The sequence below is a fragment of the Rasamsonia emersonii genome, assembly GCF_000968595.1.
Source record: "Rasamsonia emersonii CBS 393.64 chromosome Unknown ctg1118621759991, whole genome shotgun sequence".
In the NCBI taxonomy this organism is placed as follows: domain Eukaryota; kingdom Fungi; phylum Ascomycota; class Eurotiomycetes; order Eurotiales; family Trichocomaceae; genus Rasamsonia; species Rasamsonia emersonii.
In genome coordinates, this window is record NW_013563296.1 from 211,235 (window position 1) to 234,897 (window position 23,663).

The 23,663-nt window shown below is 51.3% G+C and overlaps 4 protein-coding genes across 4 annotated transcripts; all 4 read left to right on the top strand.

Annotated features, from left to right (window-relative positions):
- Window positions 1–7,230: 7,230 nt before the first annotated feature.
- Window positions 7,231–9,150, top strand: T310_1532 (C2H2 transcription factor (Con7); the record flags this gene model as incomplete). The annotated part of the gene is made up of 5 exons (XM_013475661.1): window positions 7,231–7,264; window positions 7,321–7,910; window positions 8,120–8,300; window positions 8,610–8,999; window positions 9,116–9,150. 5 exons carry the CDS (start codon window positions 7,231–7,233, stop codon window positions 9,148–9,150), a joined length of 1,230 nt encoding a protein of 409 aa, XP_013331115.1.
- Window positions 9,151–10,999: 1,849 nt separating this feature from the next.
- T310_1533 (Pentatricopeptide repeat protein) lies at window positions 11,000–13,868 on the top strand (the record flags this gene model as incomplete). The annotated part of the gene is made up of 3 exons (XM_013475662.1): window positions 11,000–11,584; window positions 11,653–13,502; window positions 13,763–13,868. 3 exons carry the CDS (start codon window positions 11,000–11,002, stop codon window positions 13,866–13,868), a joined length of 2,541 nt encoding a protein of 846 aa, XP_013331116.1.
- A 348-nt stretch (window positions 13,869–14,216) lies between these two features.
- Window positions 14,217–15,497, top strand: T310_1534 (Yip1 domain-containing protein; the record flags this gene model as incomplete). The annotated part of the gene is made up of 4 exons (XM_013475663.1): window positions 14,217–14,289; window positions 14,343–14,751; window positions 14,926–14,971; window positions 15,462–15,497. The coding sequence occupies 4 exons, from the start codon at window positions 14,217–14,219 to the stop codon at window positions 15,495–15,497; spliced, it is 564 nt and encodes a 187-aa protein (XP_013331117.1).
- A 923-nt stretch (window positions 15,498–16,420) lies between these two features.
- Window positions 16,421–23,096, top strand: T310_1535 (uncharacterized protein; the record flags this gene model as incomplete). Its single annotated transcript, XM_013475664.1, has 7 exons — window positions 16,421–16,460; window positions 16,587–17,170; window positions 17,230–17,782; window positions 17,844–18,154; window positions 18,214–18,252; window positions 19,061–19,103; window positions 19,327–23,096. The coding sequence occupies 7 exons, from the start codon at window positions 16,421–16,423 to the stop codon at window positions 23,094–23,096; spliced, it is 5,340 nt and encodes a 1,779-aa protein (XP_013331118.1).
- Window positions 23,097–23,663: the final 567 nt, after the last annotated feature.

Consider the following 23,663-nt stretch of genomic DNA (forward strand, 5'->3'; position numbering starts at 1 on the left):
ACTGTACAGATTACAGAGTATATCCAGTTATGGCAGGAGTATGACTCAAGAAGAGTGAACGGTGAGCACATATGCACAGAGACCGTTGAGTGGGTGAGTAGGTAGTGAGTGGGTGGGGGGAAAACTCCAGCCTGTGGCGTATACTACTGTCGATCTATCTGCCGATTTAGGTACGGACTATCTGGACAGATTAGTTCCATAAAATGAGTGAGTGAAATATCATTATTATCATCATCATCTATTGGAATCGAGTCTTGGTCATGGATCTTGATAATGTTAACATACCTATTTGCTGATATCTGTCCAGTGCAGTACGCAGAGTACTCCGTACGGAGGAGTACATGTCATTGTTTTATTCCTATCGTCTTTTTTTCTTCTCACTATCCTCAACTTAGTGAAAATATATAAAAATAGTCAAAGAGTATTTCTCACTTCTTGCTGTAAATACTCATCCAATTACGGAGTATTCCAAACTTCATGACGATGACCATTTTTTGGGGATTCCTTATCTTCACTACTAATTACAGAGTACTGTACGGTGTAGAGTAATGTGTACTCCGTAGTTATCTGATGGTCCCTGTCCAACTGGGCGCTGCCCCTAGGTAGTTAACAGTCGGTGATAACAAAAAATTAATTAGATAACTAACTCCATAATTGTTTTTGATCTATTAATTAATTTAGAATCGTAAATACCATAAACCCGAGACATCATATTGCATAAATATGAATTTCTCTTATTGCTGTGCTCAGAAAATCTGGTGCGTAGTGGTAGTTGTATAGATCAGCCGCTAGTCAGTTTAATAGTACTCTGTAAATAGCTACACTGTATTACTTCGTACGGACTAACCTAAACGTAGCCTAACCAACAGCCCTGTCTGATTGTCTACTATCTATTTATTTAACTTTGTCCAGGGTTTGATTCTTGATTTTCGAATAATTACTACTGTCGAGATATTATTTCCGCTCAGAAACAGTTTATGCATCATTCCATACCCTAGGTCGCTTCAATATTAATTTAATTTGGGGCCAATCTGACCGGATAACTCTGCCGATCGAATACGAATTGTCGAATCGAATATCAATATTAATACTCCGTACATAGATAGGAATGAAATGAAATGAACCTCATGTCATGTGATTTATGTATACACTGCTCAATCACTCAGCATACTCCGTAAATCGTCTGAAAGAGTCTCACTTTCATTTCTGTTTCAGTCTCACTTTCATCCAGTCAGATGACCAGATACCCAGACTCTTTCTTTTATTAATAATTAATATCTGATGATCGGCATTCAGGAACGCCCCCTGAGTCTTGACTCGCTGTGTGCAGCAAATTTGGCCCCTAACTTGCCTGAGGTCATTTCCATTTTTGGAAAATGGCATCTGGTTCAAATATTACTATTATTAATAATAATAGGGGCAAAATAGCTGCAGTCGCATTCCCCTGTGGCCAGATTGTTAATAATAGAATTGCCACCTTGAACACTCACTGTGCTACAATGCCAGCAAAATTATCCGAGTACTACTACTGTGTGGTTATGTAGTACTCAAAACTTCTTGGCAAGGAAGTACCGTACTCCGCAAAAGAAAATCACAGTTGGGCTGCAGCATATGCTTATTCGCGGTCAAGGCCATGCGTTTTTTGTGGGGTTGACCGTTGGCTCCTTGGTAGCAGCTGGTTAGGACTAAAATCAAGCCCTAAAGCTTGCATGTTAGGTCCTGACTGTGATCTGTACGCCGTACTGTGCCTAACTGCCACTCAACGGCGTGTCTTTCCCCTAACCGGCGTAGTTGCGGTTCTAACTGCTTAGTAGGGCTCCAGAGCACCCGTAGAACATGCATGGAACATCTAAGTGTGACTCCGCAAAGGCCAAGGCGGCCATGGTTGGTGCCCTTGTACTCTGTACCGGAGTACAGAGATGCACATGCCAGCCAGTGATAGCTAGAGGCATGAGCTTTCACAGCATGCTTTCTCAGGCCGGCTTGCATGCATGATTCTTGCCAGATCGATATTATTATCAGCACACCTTTCCAAAGTCGGGATTTCCTCGGTTCAGTCCAGAACTGGAATGGTGGAACAGAAAATATAGGCTCGATTTCTGGGTATGATTTCTCGATCAATACCTCGCATGGATTCAAATGATTAGAGTACTACTCCGTACTTACTCCGTACGGAATGCATCTAGCCTGCGGTATTGTAGGTCGCCGCTCGCACAGACATACCGGCTATCAAGCCGACCGGAAAGCGGTTGTGCTAACATAGGGCGGCCGCCAGGTACCTAAATAACATGGGCAGGCTGGCACCGTCTAAGTGCTTCCGTTAACCAGGTCCCGGAGGACGCCGGCCTCACGACGGTCTATCCGCACACGAGGACAAGCTCAACCCCAAGCGACGACCTTAGATCTGTGTTCCGTCGCTTTGCCTCTTTGGGTACGGCCGACAACTAATTCAGACACCAAAGGGACTTCAGTCAGTATTGCAGTCTTGTAAAGGCCTTTGGATCCTACCAATTTCGATGCTGATAGAGAGGGAAACTTCTGGCATGCCACTTTACTGAGAGAGTCTTTTTGGCTAAAATTTCTGACGGAACTTCCCCGCTCCGACTTCTCCTCGGCTACATGTCTTCTTGTTGCACACTCCGCTTGTTCGGGAGCCATTGGTTCGTCTGGACTTGAGGAGTGGGCGTGGTTACTTGATTAACTGAACAATTGCATCATGCAGTTGATCCCGTACTCCGTATGCCAATACTGCGCAATTCGTGGGGCTTTGCGGTTGATATTATGATTGACGGTCGTTCTTACTGTACTCTGTACATGCCTGCTGTGCGAGTCTCACCCGACAGAGTTTATCGAAGGGAGAAAGCGGGGAACAACGGAAAAATGGAGAATAACTCCATCGGATTTTGCCACGTAACGCGAATGTTACCCTCTCGAAGTCTCGTTCCTGACTCTTGGATACTGATCCTCTGTCGATTTGCCAAGCCGATTGATAATGATTGGCAGTACTCGGTATCAATCTCCGCCGCGTCTGAGTGAATAGGGGCTGGGGTTGTATGATTATGCAGAGTCCTCGCTTGCTGGTGACGGGACGCTCCTTGGCCAAGATCAGTATTACTCCGTACTTGTAATTGTGGGTCTTCACCGAGTTCACTTGAAGCTCTCGAGTTTATCAATGAATGTCCTTCGTAAAAGTCGTATAATAAGACATACGGAACTGATGACCCGAAAAGATAATACTGACAGAGAACGGATCCAACGTCATCTCCATGTGATTTGACCCGCGTTCTCCATGTCAGGACGGCGCCTGGCGACTCAGAGCTTTCCGATCAAGGGCGAAAAACGAGATTGCGTGGTCTCCATCGAGTCTACTTATGCATGACGCTGGAAAAGGGAGGACGGGAAGCTGGGCCCTGCGGGATAACAGCAATACCGGCAATGATGATTGTATCTGTCAAGCTGTGATCTGGATGACATTATCCTGGGGACGGCAGCGGTTAGCCACTCCGATTGAAGGTCACTGAATCAGTGGCCCAAAAGGCTCCAGGAAGGTTGAAGGTGCGGCTGCATGCTGCCCAGAACAGAAAGGCTTTCTCGCAGCTGACTGAGACTGTATGCTGATGCGACGTTGGGAATTGGGCCAGGCCCGCCTGGCTGGGCTGCAGAACGGAAGTGCTTGCGAAAGAACGATGGGAGAGCACGCTCGCTGGCGAGGCCCAATTATTCCGATCGGCGGGGGGTGCACATGACCGCGTACCAAATCGATGGGTCCACTCCGGAGCGCGAGGGAGTTGACGTGCAACGGGGAGTTAAGCAGCGCAGTGCCTATCGACGGCTGGCTTGCCATGGGGCCAAAACCACAGCTTATCAATGCCATGAATCGTGATCGACTAGAGGATCCAATTTGCTTGCACGACGCCCTCCAGGCCGTCGACGAGCTCTCGGAGTCGACGCGTCTGTTCCGAGATGCGTCGCAGCTGTCTGTTTCTCCGCTCTCCGGACCGCTCTAGCAGGTTAGAGTTGCTCCGGAGCGCTCGCACCTTCCTGACATGCTCTCCGAGCCTCGAGGCCCGGCGGCCTACGGAGAACGGAGCACGGAGAACGGAGGACTGGCTGCCGTATCAGTCGTACCGTACCCAATCATACCGTACGGCCGCGCCTCGCCGCCCTCCCTGAGCCCCCAGCGCCATCCTGCCCCCACTTCGGCTGGCCAGCGAGGCCCATGATGCCCGCCTGCTGGCCAATCGCGGCGCCTGCTCACCACCGCCCCTCCAGGTTCCTCCCTGCAGAAGCCCCTGCTGGGCGCGCTGATTGCCTGTCGGAGCGAAAGCGCAGCGACAGGCATGAGGATCCCGTGCACAAATACCGACGGAGTGGCCATCCGCATCCCTGACACCTGACCGCCAGCTGCCCGTCCTCGCCCAGGCTTGCCAACCCTTCGTTGGGTCCGAACCCGCAGGCATTTCCCGCAGGGCAGGTGTGATCCGGGCCTGGCTGGGACGCCATCTGTAGTTGCCGCGTGCCGTCGATTTCGCTTCCAGCAATCCGTAGTCCAGAAGATTGCGCTCCATGCTGCCCAGCTGCGCAAGCTCCAATCCCCACACGCCAATCCCTTGCTAGACGCTAGTGCCCTTCCCATTTCCTCCTGCGCTATCTTAGTTCCCATCGCCGTCTCCACTGCATCAACCGTACTCCGTACCGTACAAGTCCAACCGAGATCTCCTGTCGATGCTGTTTACGGAGTACAGAGTAATACTATGGCAAGCGATGAAGGCGCAACGCGTTGGCAGTTGAGGTGACAGCCTAGTTTCTCTTCACGGCAACATCCTCCATGTTGCTGGCACGTCCCTGCTAGATAGCACCTGCCTCCAGCTCACTGCATAGTTATCTGCTGCGGGTAGCGCGTCTGGTGGAAGTTGTCTCCGAGTCATCTGTACTCTGGACTCTGTAGGTAGTTACTTCCGGTGTTCTGGGAAATCTACCTTTACTGCCAGCGCTGGTAAATTTCTTAGCACCGTTCTGTGCCATCCCCACGCACGCGTTCCTGACTTGTGCGGACGCTGTACACCATTCATGCGGTACGTGTCAGACTAGCGCCAAAATCCACCGAGGGCCCGAGGCTAGGGGAGCAGGAAGCAATCTCCTGACAATGCGCGTTTAATAATAATAATCAAAATAAAAATAAATCCACACAACCTTGAACTAGGATCCATAGGCAATTGCTTGCCATTAGCTGACCCTGGTTCCAGGAGAACTCTGGGGCAGGTGTCATCTGTACCGGTACTTGGCATCGCCAGTCAATGCCCTGGCCCGAGCTGGTACGAACAGCGTGGCACGGGTGACGCCGTGACGGTACATTCGGCGCGTGTGCCTCAGTGCCTCAGCCCTTCCTTTTTTTTTCACTGCTCCTTCCACCACTCACATCTGGCCGGCTTCTCCCCTCCCCAATCATCCCCCGGTAAAATCTTTTAGTATCATCCATCTTTCTCATCTTAACAAACTTTCAAGCCATCTCCTAATCGCCATCCCAACATTGTCTCTTAGTCTCTCCACCTTTTAGTCCACAACCCTCGATCCTGCACGCGCCGTCACCGCTTCCCCGGCCTGCACTACGCCCACCTCATCACTAGGGCCACCCTAAGCCATTCTCAGCAGCTCCCAGGCGCTACTCCCGGCCCAACGCTGCACTCACTGGCTCCTCTGTGCGCTGCAACGCTGTCAACTGCCCGGAACTCTACTCACGCTAGCCTCTACATACAACCTTGGCAACGGAGCGACAGGTATCCGTCCTGGACTCGAACGCTCCCCAGCACCGTCTCGTCCCGAGCTGCGGGAGCTATCAACGATCTATCTATCTCTCCAAAACATAGCAAGGCTCCCCGTTATCGGGCCCTTCGCATCTACGCGACACCTCCCCCTTCCCAGATCGCCACCACTCTCCCTCCTGTTCTCGAATATTCGCGTAACGAGAGCGCAGGAGAAGAGGCAATAAGGAGACAAAACAAAAGAGAAAGGATCGCCTCAGCTTTGCCACCGTGCACCAGATTCGGCGCTGTCAGAAGGGTCCTCATCACCTGGACCAGGGTGTACCCATCAGAGGGGTCGAAGGCGAAGAACAGTAGTAGCAGGGCCTCTCGTCTTGGGTCCTTGATATTTCATCAGAGTGGGTCCCATTAGCCGGTCGTTGGCCAAACCCGCTACGCTCGACACCGCAAAGAGATACTGCTCCGCTCATATCCAGCGGCCACAAAATAATATTCCGGAAGAACTTCCAGTAGGAGGCGGCCCTTCTACACCTTCCTTACCAACCAGACCTGAAAAATACGGGCTCCACGCGCTCCACTACATCCACGGATCCCACGAGGTGCCCTGTTGCCTTTCTCCTGCCGAAGGTCGTCTTCTCTTGCGTTTTGCGTCCGACGACTTTTAGGCGGCCTCCTGAACGAACCCACGTCTCTTTTCCCCCTTCCGCAACAAGTGTACCCGTCGAGTCGGCCCACGCCATTTAATTTTTTTTCTGGCTCCCACCCTCGAATTTTTTAGGGTCAAAACCAACCGCGTTGCCACGATCGAAGCATCGTCTCTGCACTACTCCCGTCAAACTGGGAACCTCGCCAGGCACCTTACTTGCCCTGTCCTGGTCGCTTCTTGAGCCTTCCCATCATTCCCGTTCAGTCAAGTCCATTACTTCCCGCCAGTCCCTCGTGCTGGTGCTACCCGCCGCCTGCAACTGCAGAGCATCTTCCTCGCTCGCCCTAAAAAAGCGACTAAGGCGTTTAAGCCTCTCCTGATCGCGGTCCCACGGCCCCAGGAAGAAAAGAGCAAAACAAACCACTCGACGTCCGAGTCTTTTAGAACGCCGACCGCGTCAACACCCGAGCTTCTCTCTGTCCATCTGGGAAGCTCGCCACCACCCAGCCTCTACTGTCTTTTTTTTTGTCGCAGTTGAGGACGCGTCCGTTTTAGTAAGGAACTCGCGTCGAATCGCCGAGAGCTGCCCTCCGGTAGCCACCACTTTCTACAAAGTACGTTCCAAAGAGCCGAATTGAGCTCTTGCCACAGGGTTCACACTCTCTGTACCCTGTCTCTCTCTTCTCAGAGGCGAGAGCCGAACCGCATCGTCCTTCCAGACACAGAAGCTCATCACCTTTGGCTACACTTCTCAACAGGTACGCGCGGTTTTCGTTTGGAGGGATTTCGGGGCCACAGACCATAGAGCGACGTGACCATTTTATGGACAGGCCTGCATCTGATTACGCGCAGTCAGGTTTGAACCTCTTCATCTCTGTGTCTGTTAGCCGACGCGCATTCTGAACCACCCAGCTGCAGACCAGGCTTCTGCTGCTGCCGCGCAATACACCCCACAACAATCTGAGGTCCGTCCTTCGACGCAGTATACACCGCAACAAACCGAGGTTCGATCCGCCAATATTTCGTCCTCCAACACTCCGCAGTCGGACTACAACCTGAACCAGGCCAACCCCGCCGCCGCACGTCCCGCAACCTATCCTGATTACCTTGCCCGTCAGCCTCAATATCATCACGCGCCCAATACTCAAGCCGGTGGTGCGCCAGCTATGGCTCAAGCAACAAGTTCGTCTACCACCCTGAACGATGGGAAACAAGATGACCATCGCAATCAGTCGAACTTAAAGTCTGACGCGGACGTGCCTATAGATCCCTCGATCGCGGCCTCCAGCCCTACCTATCCTCCTCCATATTCTCCTTATCAACCCCAGGGCCATGACATGACCCAGTACCAGGGCCATCCGCCTCCCCAGATGTACGCGCGTCCAGAATGGTCGCATGGTTATCCTCACCAGCAGCATGGCTTGCCTGGCCCATATAGCTCCCCTGCCACAACGGTTGGTTCTGCCTCCCCTGCTGCGACCGCAGGGCCGCGCCCTGGCCAGGTACGTTCCTTATGGTTTTGGCGCACGGTCGAAAGAAGAAGCGTGCATGTTATTTCCACTGTTGAGGCCGGGCTGTTGTCGGAGTTTTTCTTTTTTGTTTTTCTTAGGGGGATTCCGCTGATGGATCCTCCTCGACAGCCTGCTTCTAACAGTGCTCACTCATCGATTGTTTCTTTCAGAGGGCTAACCGGTGATGTTGCTTTGTATAGGTCTACTCGTTCGTCCCGATTCCTGGTGCCCAGCAGCACAAGCGGCCTCGACGACGTTATGAAGAGATTGAGCGCATGTACAAGTGTGGTTGGAATGGCTGTGAAAAGGCCTATGGCACGCTGAACCATTTGAATGCACATGTGACAATGCAATCTCACGGTGCCAAACGTACTCCAGAAGGTAAGCACACGTTTTTTCCCCCCCTCTTTTTTTTCTATTTTCCCCCCCTTGCTTCTGTGATTCAATTCTACTCGACGTTGTGGTCGCATTGGCCTCGAAATGGTTAGTGCGGCTCTTGCATGGTCGTGTTACACAACACCCGTGCTAGAGCACGCGGGGACCGCAGTAGCGTTTGCAACGGCGTCGAGGTTAATTTTCGCGCAACACCAAGCCACGCTTGTAACCTTACATGGGCATCGTGGTCACTTTTTTTAGAGACTATTTATTCATGCGGGAGACACGTGCTAACCACGGCTCTGTCAATTCCAGAATTCAAGGAGATTCGCAAGGAGTGGAAGGCTCGTAAGAAGGAGGAGGAGGCACAGCGCAAGGCTGCGGAGGAGCGAGAGCGTGCTGCCGCTGCCCAGGCTCAGGCTCAGGCCCAAGCCCAGGCCCAGGCCCAGGCCCAGGCTCAAGCTGGTCAGGTGGAGGGGGCCGCTCCCGCCGATCCATCTCAGGCCGGTCAACCTCCTTCATACCCTGCCGGCGTTCGTCCTCAGCTGCCTCCGATCGGCTATCAGCCGGCTGATGGTCAGGTCCCTGGCCAGTATGCCGCTGGCGGGGCCGGTGGTATGGTCTATCCTCAGGGCAATGGACAGATGTACCCCGGCAACTACCCGCACTCCCCCTACGGCCAGAGCAACCAGGTGTACCAGCAACGTAAGTAGCTGTCGCCACTAGTCTCTCCTCTACGCTCGCCTTGGATACACAGCATCGCATGGATACGGATATGACAATATCGTCTCGCATTGTGGTGCTGACGGCTGATTCTCTAGCCCCAGACAACCAATCTAGTGCCAACTACCAGTAGACAGTTATTATCTGTCTTACCTTCCGTCTCCATATTCTAATCCTCTTCGTGCATAATTCCCGTCCCGACATCTCCGAATCTAATTCCAAAAAAAAGTGTTTCGAATGTGATACCATATTCTGACCTCGGTTGATCCGTTCAAGAGGGGAGAAGACGGAGAGAAGGAAGTTAGGCACCTGGGGGCAAACGATGTTCCCATTTGGGCCTCCTTTTGTTTTTCTCCCTCCCTTCGACTTTGCGTTTGGATTTAAAGAGTGCATGGGGAAACCAAAGAATATTCCGTTTGCCTGTGAATATTGGCTGATGGATTAACTGTATTCAGGAGTGTGGCGGGGACTTTTGCATCCATTGAGCATTTGCCAATTTGCCCTGCGTTTGAATGCTGTTGTCTCTTTCTGTTGTCAATTTCCCCATCTCTGTATGCTGATTACGCTATCTCTACTTGCGCGTTTTTCTAACGGTTGCTCTCTCACCCCGAGTTTAACTGTGTTATGGTCTTTCTATGTTTCTCTGATAACTCCATTATTTCCCCACCATTTCAATATGGTTCCCTCAATTGGCTTATGTCAGCATATTTGTTGCTGCCTTTTTTTCTTCACCCCTTTCCAGAGTCTGGATAATGCCGTTCCCCTCCTCTTCATTTCCATATCAATGACTGCAGTGGAGCTATGTTGATATGTGGGTGTGGGAATGAGGGCGTGCAAAGATGGCGTGGCCCTTTGTCTTATTTCCTGTCTAAAATCGTGAAGGGGAAATGGAACGGAGAAGAGGTTTCGAATCGATAAAGGAATCGTCAAAATAAAAGATTCGACTGCGCTTTACTTTTCTTGCAGCTTTGTATTTGTAATGGCGCTTTGCTTGATTAGATAGCTACCATAGTTCATGGCCTATTTTACTAGTACGAAATACCCATTTGATCACAGTTGCATATGCTCCGGGGTCAACCAGTCAATGAATGATAGCAATTGTTTGGCTTTGCCGTTCACAACATCTAAGATCTGGAAAGTTTCTGGACCGCCTCGGGAGCGCGCAGCTACCATATTGGCGGGATTAAGACTAGTATTTCACAATGGGGCCAGCTGTAATTTTTTACCCCGGCTGACAATTAGGTACGGAGCAGGTTAGCTTCTGATAGCTTTCCAAAGACCAATGCTGTAGGGTGCTACCTAGGAACGTAGTTAAACTAAGGGCCCGAGCCTAGTTCGCACAGAGAGGTACGCCATCCGGCCTACCTTAGGTACCCGTATGTCATGCGCGGTCCTGAGTGGTGGACCGTGGACCCAGATCGGAAACGGCTTTACTTTCCGTATGGGAAAAAATTCTGAGCTTCGACCACCAGCCTTGACACGCCAACTCTTGCAAATCGCGTCTTTCACGGCAAGGCGGTTGCAATTGTCATTTTCTTAGTCGTTCCATTCTTTTATTGACGCTATTTTCCCATTGCCTTTACCTGTTAAAATTTAAGGAGACAGAAATTTCGGATTCCTTGTCGCTGCTTTTCGTATCTTTGTTTGCGGAGCATGAATTTTTTTTCGACCTCCCGCCAATACATTGAAACGGAATTCCTTTGAGATTGCCCAGGCACCTTATTATTGCGTCTTTGTATATTCGATCGCCGATTCGAAAATCCTTTTTGCGACGTGTTGTCCATCCTCTCCGTGACTCTGTCGTTGGATTGCGTTTACTACGGCCTTGCCCATGCGCCAGCGAGAACTCTTGACCGCGGTTTAATTATCAGTTCGACACAGAAGCCTCTGGGAAGGAAACAAAAGCAACGATAGGGATCGTGGCTGTTGGTTGGAGACGGAATATACGGAATATTCGAGCTATTCTGGTCACGCAGTCTTCAATGCTTCGCTGCAAAGATGCCTACATCCGCAGCGCTGGCGCTCGCGGAGGGAGCTACCTATCCAGAGGACATTCTGACGTGATGACTCGAGTGGGATATTCTGGTGGAAGACTCTTCAAGGCTGCATCGTTGTCGTCCCGAACGTCCTCATGGACTTACGGTCAGACACTACGGAGCCGGCTGGAAACATCGCCGCGGTGGGACGTAGTCAGACGGTTCTCAGCGTCTTCCGCTTCGTCGTTTGCGTTGAGAGACCTACTAAGAGACCATGGGAAAAAAAAGGATTCGTACCCAAAGGGGAGTGAGGACGAGGCCAGAGTCCTCCTGGAGATCGCGACGGGGAAAGAGGCTGCGCTCTCTGTCTCTCCAAAGGCGGTAGAACTGGAGATTAAGTGGCTCAAGGATCCGAAGGAACTGGCTGATCGTGTCGCCAGGCTGCTAAAAGGCAGGAAAGCTGCCATGGCAGCTGCGTTGGTTCGCAGAGCGCAGAAAGAGGGGATAGAATGTATGGTGGCATGGAACCATCTGATGGCGCATTGTATGGATCGTGGGGCGCCTTTGGCTGCATTCAAGTTCTACAATGATGTACGTGCGTCTTAGGGAACCCGCTTGGACCGGGGGAAGATGCCGAACATGTCGCTGATATTTTGCAGATGAAAAAGAGAGGCAGGCGACCGAATGCTAGTACATTCACCATCATGCTGGACGGATTGTCCCGAGATTCTCATCAGCGAGGTCTCCACCCCGTCAAGACCGCGTACTCAATCTATAAATCTATATTCACCGAAAAGTCGGGAATCAGGCCAAACATTATCCACTTCAACGCAATGCTGAAGGTCTGCGGACGACATTATGACATCGACACTCTCTGGAAAGTTGTTGGTGATCTTCCTGAAGAGGGCCCGGATGCACCGGACGTGAAGACATACACTATAATCCTGACGTCTATCAACGCGATAACCCAGCGTGATGTCGAACGCATCCCTCCCAGCCAACTTGACAAAATGATAGCGAGAAGAGCAGCTGGTGTTCGGGATGGCAAAAGGATATGGGCGGACATTGTCAATCAATGGCGCACTGGCCGGATGACGATTGACAATCACCTTGTCGGCACCATGGCAAATCTTCTGATTAATGGTTTGGACGAGCATGGTTGCTATGATGCGCTGGCTCTGTTTAACCAGACCATGGGGATTCCAATTTTCGCCAAGAAGCCTCCTCATTATGTCCCTTCTGGCTCTTTGACCCCACAAAGTCTGTACGAAGCCACACGGACTCGCCCCCGTACGGAAATAGATCAGCAGGATGATCTGGACCAAGATGCGGAATCCTTGGAAGATCAGGAAATGGCAGAAATGGACCGGACCGAACTTGAGGAAGACGAAACTGAGGTAAATTTCGAGGGTCTCTTTGATCCTGTGACCAATACTACTCCCGATGAGAAGAGCCGCAGTGATAACTCGGCATCGACACCTGCCCTTCTAAGGCCCGGGAATGTAGAACTCAGCCTCATATTAGAAGCATGTCGGTTGTTGACTGAGGGTGCCGGTCCTGGTAAACAGTATTGGGAATACCTGACCCTCAGGGATGATGGCCCTAAAGTCCAGCCAGACGAGCATTCTTTCCATCAATATTTGCGTCTGCTTCGAGTTGCGCGATCGAGTCGAGTCGCGCTGGGCATGATACGTGATCAGATGGTGCCTGCCAACGCATTAGAGGGGAAGACGTTCCATATTGCCATGAGCTGCTGCCGTCGTGATCGTCAGAACCCTAATGTTTTCAATATCGCCAATGAGTTGCTTGCATTAATGGATACACACCTTCCGCTTCCCGATCCCAGGGCCTTGATTGGTTATCACGAGCTGATCGATGTTTTGGCGGCGAATGGGCAGTGGCTCATGATGCTGAACGGGCTGGACGTCGATGAAGACAAGCGGTCAAATCTGGCACAGACGGGTCGCAAGTTGAAATTAGCGCTGCAAACCACTGCCATCTCTAAGTTACAGCCGCACGTGTCGAAACTATGCGAAGCGGCGGAAAAGGGACAAATCACCAAGGCTTCCGATCGTTCTCACCCTCTGAATAACAGGGACGATGGTTCCGTCGCTGGCTTCTTTGCACTCAAGGCTTTAGTGAGGACCCGAGCCCTGATGGATACTGTGCTTGGTCCGCAGTACGAGTCCTTACTGTCCAAGTCTGATCGCGAGCGGATTGAGCCCGAAGCAAAGAAATTGAGAAAATTCTCCAGTCCCGAGATGGTTGTGAAATTCGAGGATTCTGTGCTGTCTCCAACTTGGGAACAGCGCCTCCGATCCATAGACTCTAGGGCGGCGGTGAAATCTGATGGAAAACAGAAAGCAAAGGAGCCTCCGGCAGGTACCAAGCAAACTGAGGTGGCGCCTAAAGAAGAGAAGGTCAACCCGACAGAGAAGCAGACTCAAGACCAAGAGCATTCGGATGTGCCGAAGGAGTCGAAAGAATCAAATGAGCAACCAGCCCAGCAGTAAGCTCCGCAAGAGGCGTCGGACTGAGGAATGGAAGCTGCTGTCGCCTTGAGGCTGCGCCACGTACGGCGGCATCATTTCTCGCGGATTGTTTAATATTTGCAGATTCTCTCCTCCTTTGATATCTGTGTCTGTACCATATCATACGAGGTGCATATCCTGGCGTTGTGGGCAAGGTTCTGTAACCATCTATATGGTTTTGGCACATGTGTAATATTTCTGCTTTTATATACGACTGTACTGTACTATGGTTGCGCAGATGTATATGTACCGGTATTGTCACCAAGAAATTCTTGCTGGATACTGCCTGTGTTTCTTCGCCTCTGAGTCCATGTACTTTTATCGAACCGATATCTCCGTCGTAGTTGTAACTGATAAAGCTCTTGGCGTTTTTTTCTGAAGGTCGTCCTGGGCTAGCGCTGCGGCCCACCCAATCAATATTGTAGAAACATGCCGACAAGCGCGCGGGTATGGATTAAATTAATGCCACTCTAGCCTCTCCTGGACCTTGCTTGCGACCGCCCGTCGTCAGCTGCCTACGACTCATTGAAGCTGTGTCCTCGTTTGATTCCGTTCCCACTCATCTTTGCAGGCGGCTGCTAGTTTCCTGCGAAATAGTCCTGGAGCGGGAGAAACCATTGTTTCGCACTATCTTTGAGATAAGGCGTCCCTTTCGGAGGTGATTAACCTCCGCGACCCAAAATAAGCCCGATATGGCTACGACACACGACAACCGCCATGATGACGAGTCTATCCTTGAGAATGATCTGATCGATGCCGATGATGGTGCGCCTCTTTTAAGTACTTCCATCTCACAACTGCTGACCCGCGTTCCCCAGCTGCCATTGAAGCCGATGACCCGTTACACACCACGTCCGACACGACTCCTCTCCGAGGCAACATCCAACCAGATACGTCGTCTTCGTCGAGAGGTGGATTCCCGTCTAATTATCTGACATCTTCAATCCCGGGAGAGGATCGTCGCGCGCCTCAGAATACAATCGACGAGAGCGTATGGGAGACGCTCTCGCGAGACTTGCTGGCAGTATGGGAGAAGATGCGACAAGTCCTGTGGCCCAAGTATCTGCTTGGAGGCTTTCTACAACGCGGCGGTGGTATCGGCGCCGCCGAGAGAGGGGAAGCCGGCAGGTTTGGAGGTGGCTTTCGGGGACTGCTTGGCCGCTGGCCGGACGCTGATACTGTCCTTCAAGGAGGCATGAGTGAGGGGCTCCGGGATTGGGATCTCTGGTATGTTGACCTTTTTCTCGCTCGCCTTGGGAGTGCGAAGCTCAGATGTTCTGACGACCATTTGTAGGGGCCCTCTCATCTTCTGTTTACTTCTCAGCATGTTCCTGTCCATGCGGGCACATGAGGATCAGTCGTCACTTGTCTTCTCCGGAGTCTTTACCATTGTCTGGATAGGGGAAGCAGTGGTAACGCTGCAGATAAAGCTCCTCGGTGGAAATATGTAAGTGGATATCATGGTTTCTTACAGGCGCGAACAAACAGAAATTGGCTGTTGTGACGCTGACTCCCTTTGCTCCTTAGCTCCTTCTTCCAGTCAGTCTGTATTATCGGCTACACGTTGTTCCCCTTGGTCATTGCCGCTCTTCTCAGTGCACTGGGTCTTCCCATGATTGCACGGATACCTGTATATATTGTACTCGTCGCATGGTCTCTGGCTGCTGGCGTCAGTATTCTGGGTGGTTCTGGAGTCGTCAGAAATCGCGTCGCCCTTGCGGTCTATCCGCTATTTGTCTTCTACGTCGGAATAGGCTGCCTGTGCTTTATTAGTTGAGCAGAGAAGAACTGCACTGCCAGGAGCATACGATCTCCCAGCCAGGGAGAAGCGCCATTGAGTTGGGAGACAGCCTCATGGAGGAGTCAACAGGGATGACGATCGTTAACTGACTGTGTTTCTATGTGTGTACTACTGCTGCTGCTGCTATTGTTTCTAGGCACATAATGATGGCAATTCCATTTTTGTTTTCTGATTTGAAAAAACGGTGCATCTCCTTATTCGGAATAATCGCCATCCTCTTGCATTCAATTGAAATTAATTAAAATCGGAAAAAGGATCCGAGCGAGCAAACAAATCCTGCACGACACGTAGCTTGCCTTGGTGCCGTCAGCGAATCGACAGAGGCAGCGCATGTTTGCTGCGGGGTGCCGGCGGGCGGTGATCGGTGTGCTGGAGACCCAGCAACAGCACGGAGCCCGACCCTGGTTTGGAAGTTTGTAACCCACCAAAAACATTCGTGCCCTCCTGAGGCTAGCTAGATTCTTCTCGCCTTCTCTTTTGGCTGCGCATCCTCTTGCATTTGACCCTAAGGAACCTTGCCAGCTCAGCTGCGGACCACCCCAGTTCGAAATCGCCAATTCCAGAGAGCTGCGACGCCATCCAACCCAGTCCTCGATTCTCCGCGCTGCCTAAGAACAGCCGCAAAGCCCCTCTGTTTTCTTGTTTCCTGGATTTACGACATAATACTCGCCATCTTCACCCGCACGGAAAATATCGCTACATACTGGGGATTTTAGAAAGCGGATTGTGTGCCGGATCTCGGGCGGACGACGTCTTGCAAGCAACATCTTTGTCAGCGAGGGGCGCAACTACAACGGTGGGGTTTACAGTGAGACTGCCCTTCCTGTTCTACACCAACAGACATATTACCCCCCAAAACGGCACTTGTCCCTCCAGTCGACGTTCTTGGAGAGGTTTCTGTTACTGACACGACGTTTGGCAAATTCTCCCCAGACGGTAGATAGATTGCGGATTATCTCCTAGCTCCCGTGGCTCAATCCCGACGCTTATCTCCCACGCGCTCGGTCTCCCTCACCTTCGCTCTCACACACTTAGGCTGTCATCGGGGTTTTCTGCCACAAGGCACTCGTATCCCTCAAATCCAAAGGTCTCGCAATGGCTTCGGATCATCAGGAGGAAACTGTTAGGCTGAACGGTGAGTCGCATGAAAAACTTCTGTTTCCCAGATACAGCGTTTCTTCCACTTGCCTTACAAGCTTCTGCGCATTATGAGAAGCATGCTCTGATACCATCAATTACTTGGTAATGGTGATGACTGCAGTTTCTGACTTGAGGATTTCTGTTAGATACAAAGGAGAAAACCTCCAAGACGGCTCCACAGATGATGCTGCCGAACGGCCTGTGCGGAAAAAGCTCAAGGAAACCAAAATCACTCCAGATGCGAATGTTTCCGTAGGCGATGACTCGGGAAACTCGTCTGATGATAGTAGCGACAGAGGCCGCCTCCAGAAGAAACGGTCTTTTGAAGATCTGCAAGAGAACGAAGACGGTACTTCTACGTCAAAGGGAGACGGTGGCCACCGAAGGAAGAGATCTCGCGATTCAAAGGACGAAGACGCTGTCAAGACGCGGGATCACCGTGATGGCACGCCGATTGAACCACCGCGCAATGACGGGGAGGCCTCGAAGCAGATCCTGAGCCCCAAGAAAAAGCGAAGCATTGATCAGCTGGAGAACGATGACATCAAGGCAGAAAATCTGACTGGCGGGGAAGGAGATAAAGGCGCTGCCAGGGAAGTCTCTGGTGACAAGAGTCGGGCAGAAGGAGAGCGAGAGGCAAAACGGCACCGCGATGCTTCTCAGGAGAGAAAAGCTTCATCGGAAAGGGAGGCAGTGTCTACCAAGGTATGTATCACTTCTATGAATTTTTTTTATCTCTGCTAACACACCACGCCATCTTTTAGCCTTTACCAAGTGCATTTTCGAATACATCCACCGTTTCGCCGTTCGCGTCCCTGGCTTCCTCGAAATCGTCTGCTTCTGGGGATGCTAAGACAGAGGATGCAGCCAAACCGTCCCATACTACCTCAGCCTCTGCATTCGCCTCGTCCAGCTTGGCTTCTTTCGCCGGTTCAGAACAATCCCCTTTTGCTGCGCTTGGAAGTTCCACCAACGCTTCCTCCGTCTTCAAATCGGCTTCTAGTGCATCCTCGACTCAACCGGCCTCTACAGGATTTGCAGCCGCTGCGGGTCCTTCTCCTTTTGCGACCGCAGGCGGTTCTGGCTTCGCGAGCTTTAGTAGCGGCAGTGGATTTGCTGCTGCCAGCAAACTAGGAGGTGGACTGACCAGTTTCGCCTCTCCTTCCGGACCAAGTGTTCTCGGAGGCTCGACCGAGGTTAAGCCTCTTGGAGCGTCTGGGGATGACTCGGACGAGGAGAACGAGGAAGAGGGTGATAAACCTGTTGAGGGATTCGAAAAGGAGCAAGAGCAGGATGAGAGGTTCTTTGAACAAGAAAGTATGCTACCTTCCACCTTTCTGCCTTATGAGAGACTTCTACTAACAGTGTGTTTGCACAGTCGAGACTGGCGAGGAAGAGGAGAAGACGTATTTCTCCTGCAAGGCGAAACTGTTCCATTTCACCAATGGGGAATGGAAAGAGCGCGGAGTTGGCACCTTCAAGGTCAATGTTAAGGAACCGCAGGATCCTGAAAAGGATAAGCTTTCGGCTCGTATGATCATGCGTGCTGATGCAGTTTTGCGCGTTATGTTGAACATGCCCATTTTCAAGGGCATGACAATTGGCGATGTATCTGGCGAGGAGCCCAAGGGAAAGCAGCTGAATTTGCTGGGCCTCGAGGAAGGTCGTTCTGTTCCCATGTTGCTGAGAGTAAGTTTCTTCCCTTTCTGTCCGTGACTTGAAAGTTTCCCCGGCTGATACGTGCACAGACTGCAAACGCGGACGTTGCCAAAGAACTGTACCATGTGGTACGTGATCTGCAGAAGCGTATATGATGCGGCTTAGGAGTCTGGGTGAAGCGTGGAGTCACCCTTCTCATTGGCTTGGCTTTAAAGAAATCTCAAAGCCATTCATTCCCACCGTCGTACGCTTTGGAGTATGAGTGCTGGAAGCCGTACTCCGTGTGACTGTGTCCTGGAGATTGACTACTTGGGCTTTTTGATGATCAGTGCGCTCAGAAATAACTCTACTATTTGAGCGAAGCGCATTGAGAGTCTTTGTTTTCGACCTTCACCGCCCGCGAGTAACTCTCCACGGCCAAGGTGTTGGAATGAAGTTCGGTCAATTTTGGGAAGTTGCCGCCCAAGCACCGACGAGGATCGAATATTCAACGACCAGGGGTTTGAAACGAAAGCGTGCTCATCGTTTGAAGAGTCAGGTGCATATTTGAATTTGGTGGTGGTTTGCGTGGAGTCTACGGGTGGGGATGTCCACTATACCATACTACTGTCCTGGAGGTTTTACTACTTACAATCTTTGCAAAAAAAAAGGGGGGGCTCAGTCTTCCTTCCGATTTGAGAGATACATTTTTTTTTGATTGACTGCAGCATATCTCGACAGCGTTTTAATTTATTTATTGATTCCTTTCTTTTAATAATTTTTTTTCCTGTGTACCTGCCTAAATCTTGCAGAAATAGCGGTCAGATTCTGGATATGGAAGGTTATATGAGATCTTGTGGTGCAACTGGTATATGAAGATAGATAATGTTTTTTTTTTCTTTTTTTCTTTTTTCCTTTTGCTTAGCTATGTATATACTATGCTATCACTGGGGATAGTATGAAAATAGTACAGTTATAATTTTTTGGTCATTGGTTTGGCGTAGGTAGGTACTGCGTAGCAAATGCGCTATTCCCGTATCCGACATATTAGGAACCTAATACACGTGACCACGCGTCTATATCTAACCGTCGCGATTAGATAGACTAAGCCGTATCATATACACGTATTCGTTTGTGTCTCACCCAAACGTGAGCACGATGATGGATATTAGGAACGGCTGATCGTCTTTTTTTTTTACAAACCTCTCTTTCCCCGATGATAGGACAGAAAAGGAAAAGAGCTTTGACGGAGGAAGAGGAGGTAGCGGAACCGGAGGGACGTCATCATCAGTACGCGGTTGATTCTTCAAGGGTCGTCATCGCGCCCGAGGAAAATGGCACTCGCCTTGCAGCGCCTGCAGCGTCGACATCCACATCGATGTCTACGGATAACAATGCTGCTGCGAGTGAGGTATTAACAGCGACAACGACAATATCTACAAAGACCCACGATGGAGCAACGAACGGCGATCAAAAGAGTACGACAAGGAGGAGTCAAGGTCGTGGCACCGGCTTCAATCGAAAAAGGAAAGCAGAAGAGACGGAGAATAATAGTATCAATGGCAGCGAGAACGATAAGAATGCTGAAAAGCAGAAAGAAGACAGCAATCCACGACGCGGCAAACCTCGCTCTGCGACTGCGACTGCGAAATCAAACCCGGCTCGCGCTCCATCAGGCCCATGGCCTGATCTGTTCAAGCGCTTGGCGCAGACACACCGGGCTTTGAACCTCGTGTACACGTTCTGTTGCACGAGGAAGCATCTCGCCACGACGTTCGAGAACATCAAAGCGGCGGTGCAGGCGCAGATGGGCGGGCGCGAGTTGACCGTCGAAGATGTCGCGAGGATCAAGGTGCTCATCCCCCGCGCCGTGCGGTTCGAGTACGTGGATGAGGCGGTCTTGGAGGTTATGGGGGTTGGAGAGGGAGGTAGAGATGATTACAAATGGGTGAAGACGAAGAATAACGGCAGCAGCAGCAGCGGACTGTTCGACACTGATGTGACGGGAAACAACAATAATAATGATAATAATGAGAATGGTGATGATGAAAACGATAAGAAGGAGGTCCTGCTGTTTGAATTCGTCGATGAGGATCTAAGACGACAAGTCCAGCGCAGCAAAAAGGGGGAGCCCGCTCGCAAATCGAAGAGTACTGAGCTGAAAATGCCTTTCTACGGTCAGAAGCAGATGGTGAATCTCATTGAGAAAAGGAACAAGAAGTTTTCCGACGCCGTTGACACGTTTCTTGTCAAGTGTGAGGACGATGGCGTGGATCCGACTCAGAGATTGGAGCAGGAGAAGGACGCTTTGATTCCAGTTCCGACGGCGAGAAGCGGCGTCAATACGCCGACAGCAGCACAGCTTCCTCCCCGGATTCCCAAAGAACGCAAGTCGATTTCAGAAATCATTGCTGAGATCCGAGAGATGGAATGGTACACGGCACAGATCGTCCCGGGTGGACACAGAGTCTTTGAGCCACAGCCACCTATCTACGGGGATTTGAACTTTCAGCTCTCGCAGAACCTCGTCAATGCGCTATATAACACCAAAGGCATTACGCAACTGTATTCACACCAAGCGGAAGCCATCAACAATCTCTACGAGGGACACCATGTCATCGTTTCCACGTCTACGAGCTCTGGAAAGTCTCTGATTTATCAAATCCCGATGCTTCACGAGCTGGAGAAAGACCCCAACAGCAGGGGAATCTATATCTTCCCCACCAAAGCGCTGGCGCAGGATCAGAGACGCAGCATGAAGGAGTTGCTGCAGTACATGAAGGGATTGGAAGACATCATCGTGGAGACATTCGACGGAGATACGCCGATGGAGGATCGAAACACCATCCGCGATGAAGGGCGAATCATCTTAACCAACCCAGACATGTTGCACGTCACCATCTTGCCGCAGGAGAGCTCGTGGCGCACGTTCCTCAAGAATCTGAAGTTCGTCGTTGTCGATGAGCTCCATGTGTACAACGGTCTCTTTGGATCCCATGTCGCCTTCATCATGCGGCGACTGCGGCGGATATGCGCCGCGGTGGGCAATCGCCACGTGAAATTCATATCCTGCTCTGCCACCGTCGCCAACCCGGAAGAGCACATGAAAACCATCTTCGGCGTGGACGACGTGAAACTGACCGACTTCGATGGTTCCCCATCAGGCCGGAAAGAATTTATCTGCTGGAACACGCCTTTCAAGGACCCCAACGATCCAACCTCTGGTCGGGGAGACAGCATTGCAGAGACGGCGCGGTTGTTCTGCCAGCTCGTTCTAAGAGGCGTCAGAGTGATCGCATTCTGTAGGATCCGGAAGCAGTGCGAGATTGTCCTGCAAGCAGTTAAGAATGAATTCTGTGCCCTGGAAAGACCAGAGGTCGCCAAGCTGGTCATGGGCTACCGAGGCGGCTACAGCCCGCAGGATCGACGGCGGATAGAGAAAGAGATGTTCGAGGGTAAGCTGATGGGGATCGTGGCAACGAACGCCCTCGAGTTAGGTGTCGATATTGGCTCGCTGGATGCAGTCATTACGCTTGGCTTCCCGTTCTCGATATCTAATCTTCGGCAGCAGAGCGGACGAGCTGGGCGGCGCAACAAGGATTCCTTGTCGGTCCTCATCGGGGAAGGTGTCCCTACGGACCAGTATTATATGAAGAACCCGGACGAGCTCTTCACCAAGCCGAACTGCGCACTACAAGTGGACCTAACGAATGAGCTGGTCCTTGAAGGACACGTCCAGTGCGCAGCATTTGAAATGCCCCTGCGACCGGAAGAGGATAGTGTCTACTTTGGAGAAAAGCTTGCGGAATTTGCCTCGACAAGGCTCGTCAGAGACAGCCTTGGATTCTACCACTGCCACGAACGGTTCCGCCCGCAGCCATCGCGCCATGTCTCGATCCGTGATGTGGAAGAGAGCACATTCGCTGTCATTGACACCACGCATAACCGTAACATCGTCCTGGAGGAGGTGGAAGTGTCGCGGGCACTCTTCACCATCTACGAGGGGGGAATCTTTATGCATCAGGGCCAGACGTACCTGGTCAAGGAGCTGAACACGGAGCAGCGGTTCGCGCGAGTTGTCCGTGTCCATGTCGACTGGAACACGCAGCAGCGCGACTTCACCGACATCGACCCCATCGAGACGGAGGCCATTCGCCGCATTACAGGTTCGTCTGAGTGCCGCGCATACTTTGGCTCCATCCAGATCCACGCCGTTGTGTATGGGTTCTTCAAGATCGACAAAAGGGGGCGGGTCCTCGATGCCGTCCAGGTGGATAATCCACCCATCGACATCTTCACAAAGGGCATGTGGCTGGACGTGCCCAAGCGCGCTCTGGAGATTCTCAAGTCACGGCGTCTCAACATTGCCGCCGCCATCCATGCTGCCGAACATGCCGTTCTGTCACTGCTTCCGACTTTCGTGATCTCCGTACCGGGCGACGTCCGCACGGAGTGCAAAGTGGCGAAGAAAGAGCTGGGAAATAATCTCAAGCGTGCCAACGAGGCTCTCGAAGGACGCGGTCTCAAAAATTCCTCCACCAACAGGATCTCCAACTCCACGGGACCTGACCTCCAGCCGCCGGCCCGACAAAGACCAGCACGATTGACATTCTACGACGCAAAAGGGGGATCATCCGGCTCCGGGATCGCGGCCAAGGCGTTCGAATTCGTCGACCTGCTGTTGCGTCGAGCCGTGGCGCGGATCGAGGCCTGCACCTGCATCACTCCCCAGGGCTGCATGGAATGCGTCTGCGACGAGCGGTGCAAGGAGCAGAACGTTGTGATGAGTAAAGCGGGCGCCGGGGTGGTGCTGAGATGTCTGTTGGGCTGGGAGGTCGACATCGACGCCCTGCCCTGGGGCGAAGACTTTGAGGGCGAAGAAGGCGGTGGTGAGCTGGCCGGTGGTCTGGAGACCATTGTCGAGGCGCAAGAGGTTCCCGGCCGGGCCGGTGGAACCGTGAAGGTATTCAAGGAAACGCCAGTCGAAACGTGAATAACGAACAATTGTATCTACCATTGACTCTCTGATCCTGTGTTTATACAGCACACACACATACATAACGTAATCAATATGACCAAACGAAACGAAAAGGCGAGGAGATATAGATGGATAGAATATTGTGTTTGTAGATAGATATGTAGATAGATATATGTATGCTCTCTAAAAACCTGTAAATATATAACGTGATCTATAACCTAGTCGGACAAATGGCCTAGTCGGACACTTCCCCACCATCATACAGCTTCACAGTCAAATTTCACCACAACTATATAGAGAAATCATCTAATTACATTAAGAACTATTTCTTGTACGCTGGGAGCATGTACGGGCAGTATGCCCAACTGTTCCACATATACTGCACTGACGTGCAGCACGTTTTTGTGGTCTTTCCTCAGTAACCTCAACCACCCTACTCTCCTCTTCATTAGCTCTTCGTACACGATCTATCCCTTCTTCAATAGTTAAAGCATCTTCCTGTCCTATATATGTACGGCGCCTCTCTTGCTTTCTCTTTTGCTTCTCATTTGCAGCCTTCAGTGCCCTGTTTTCTGCTGCCAG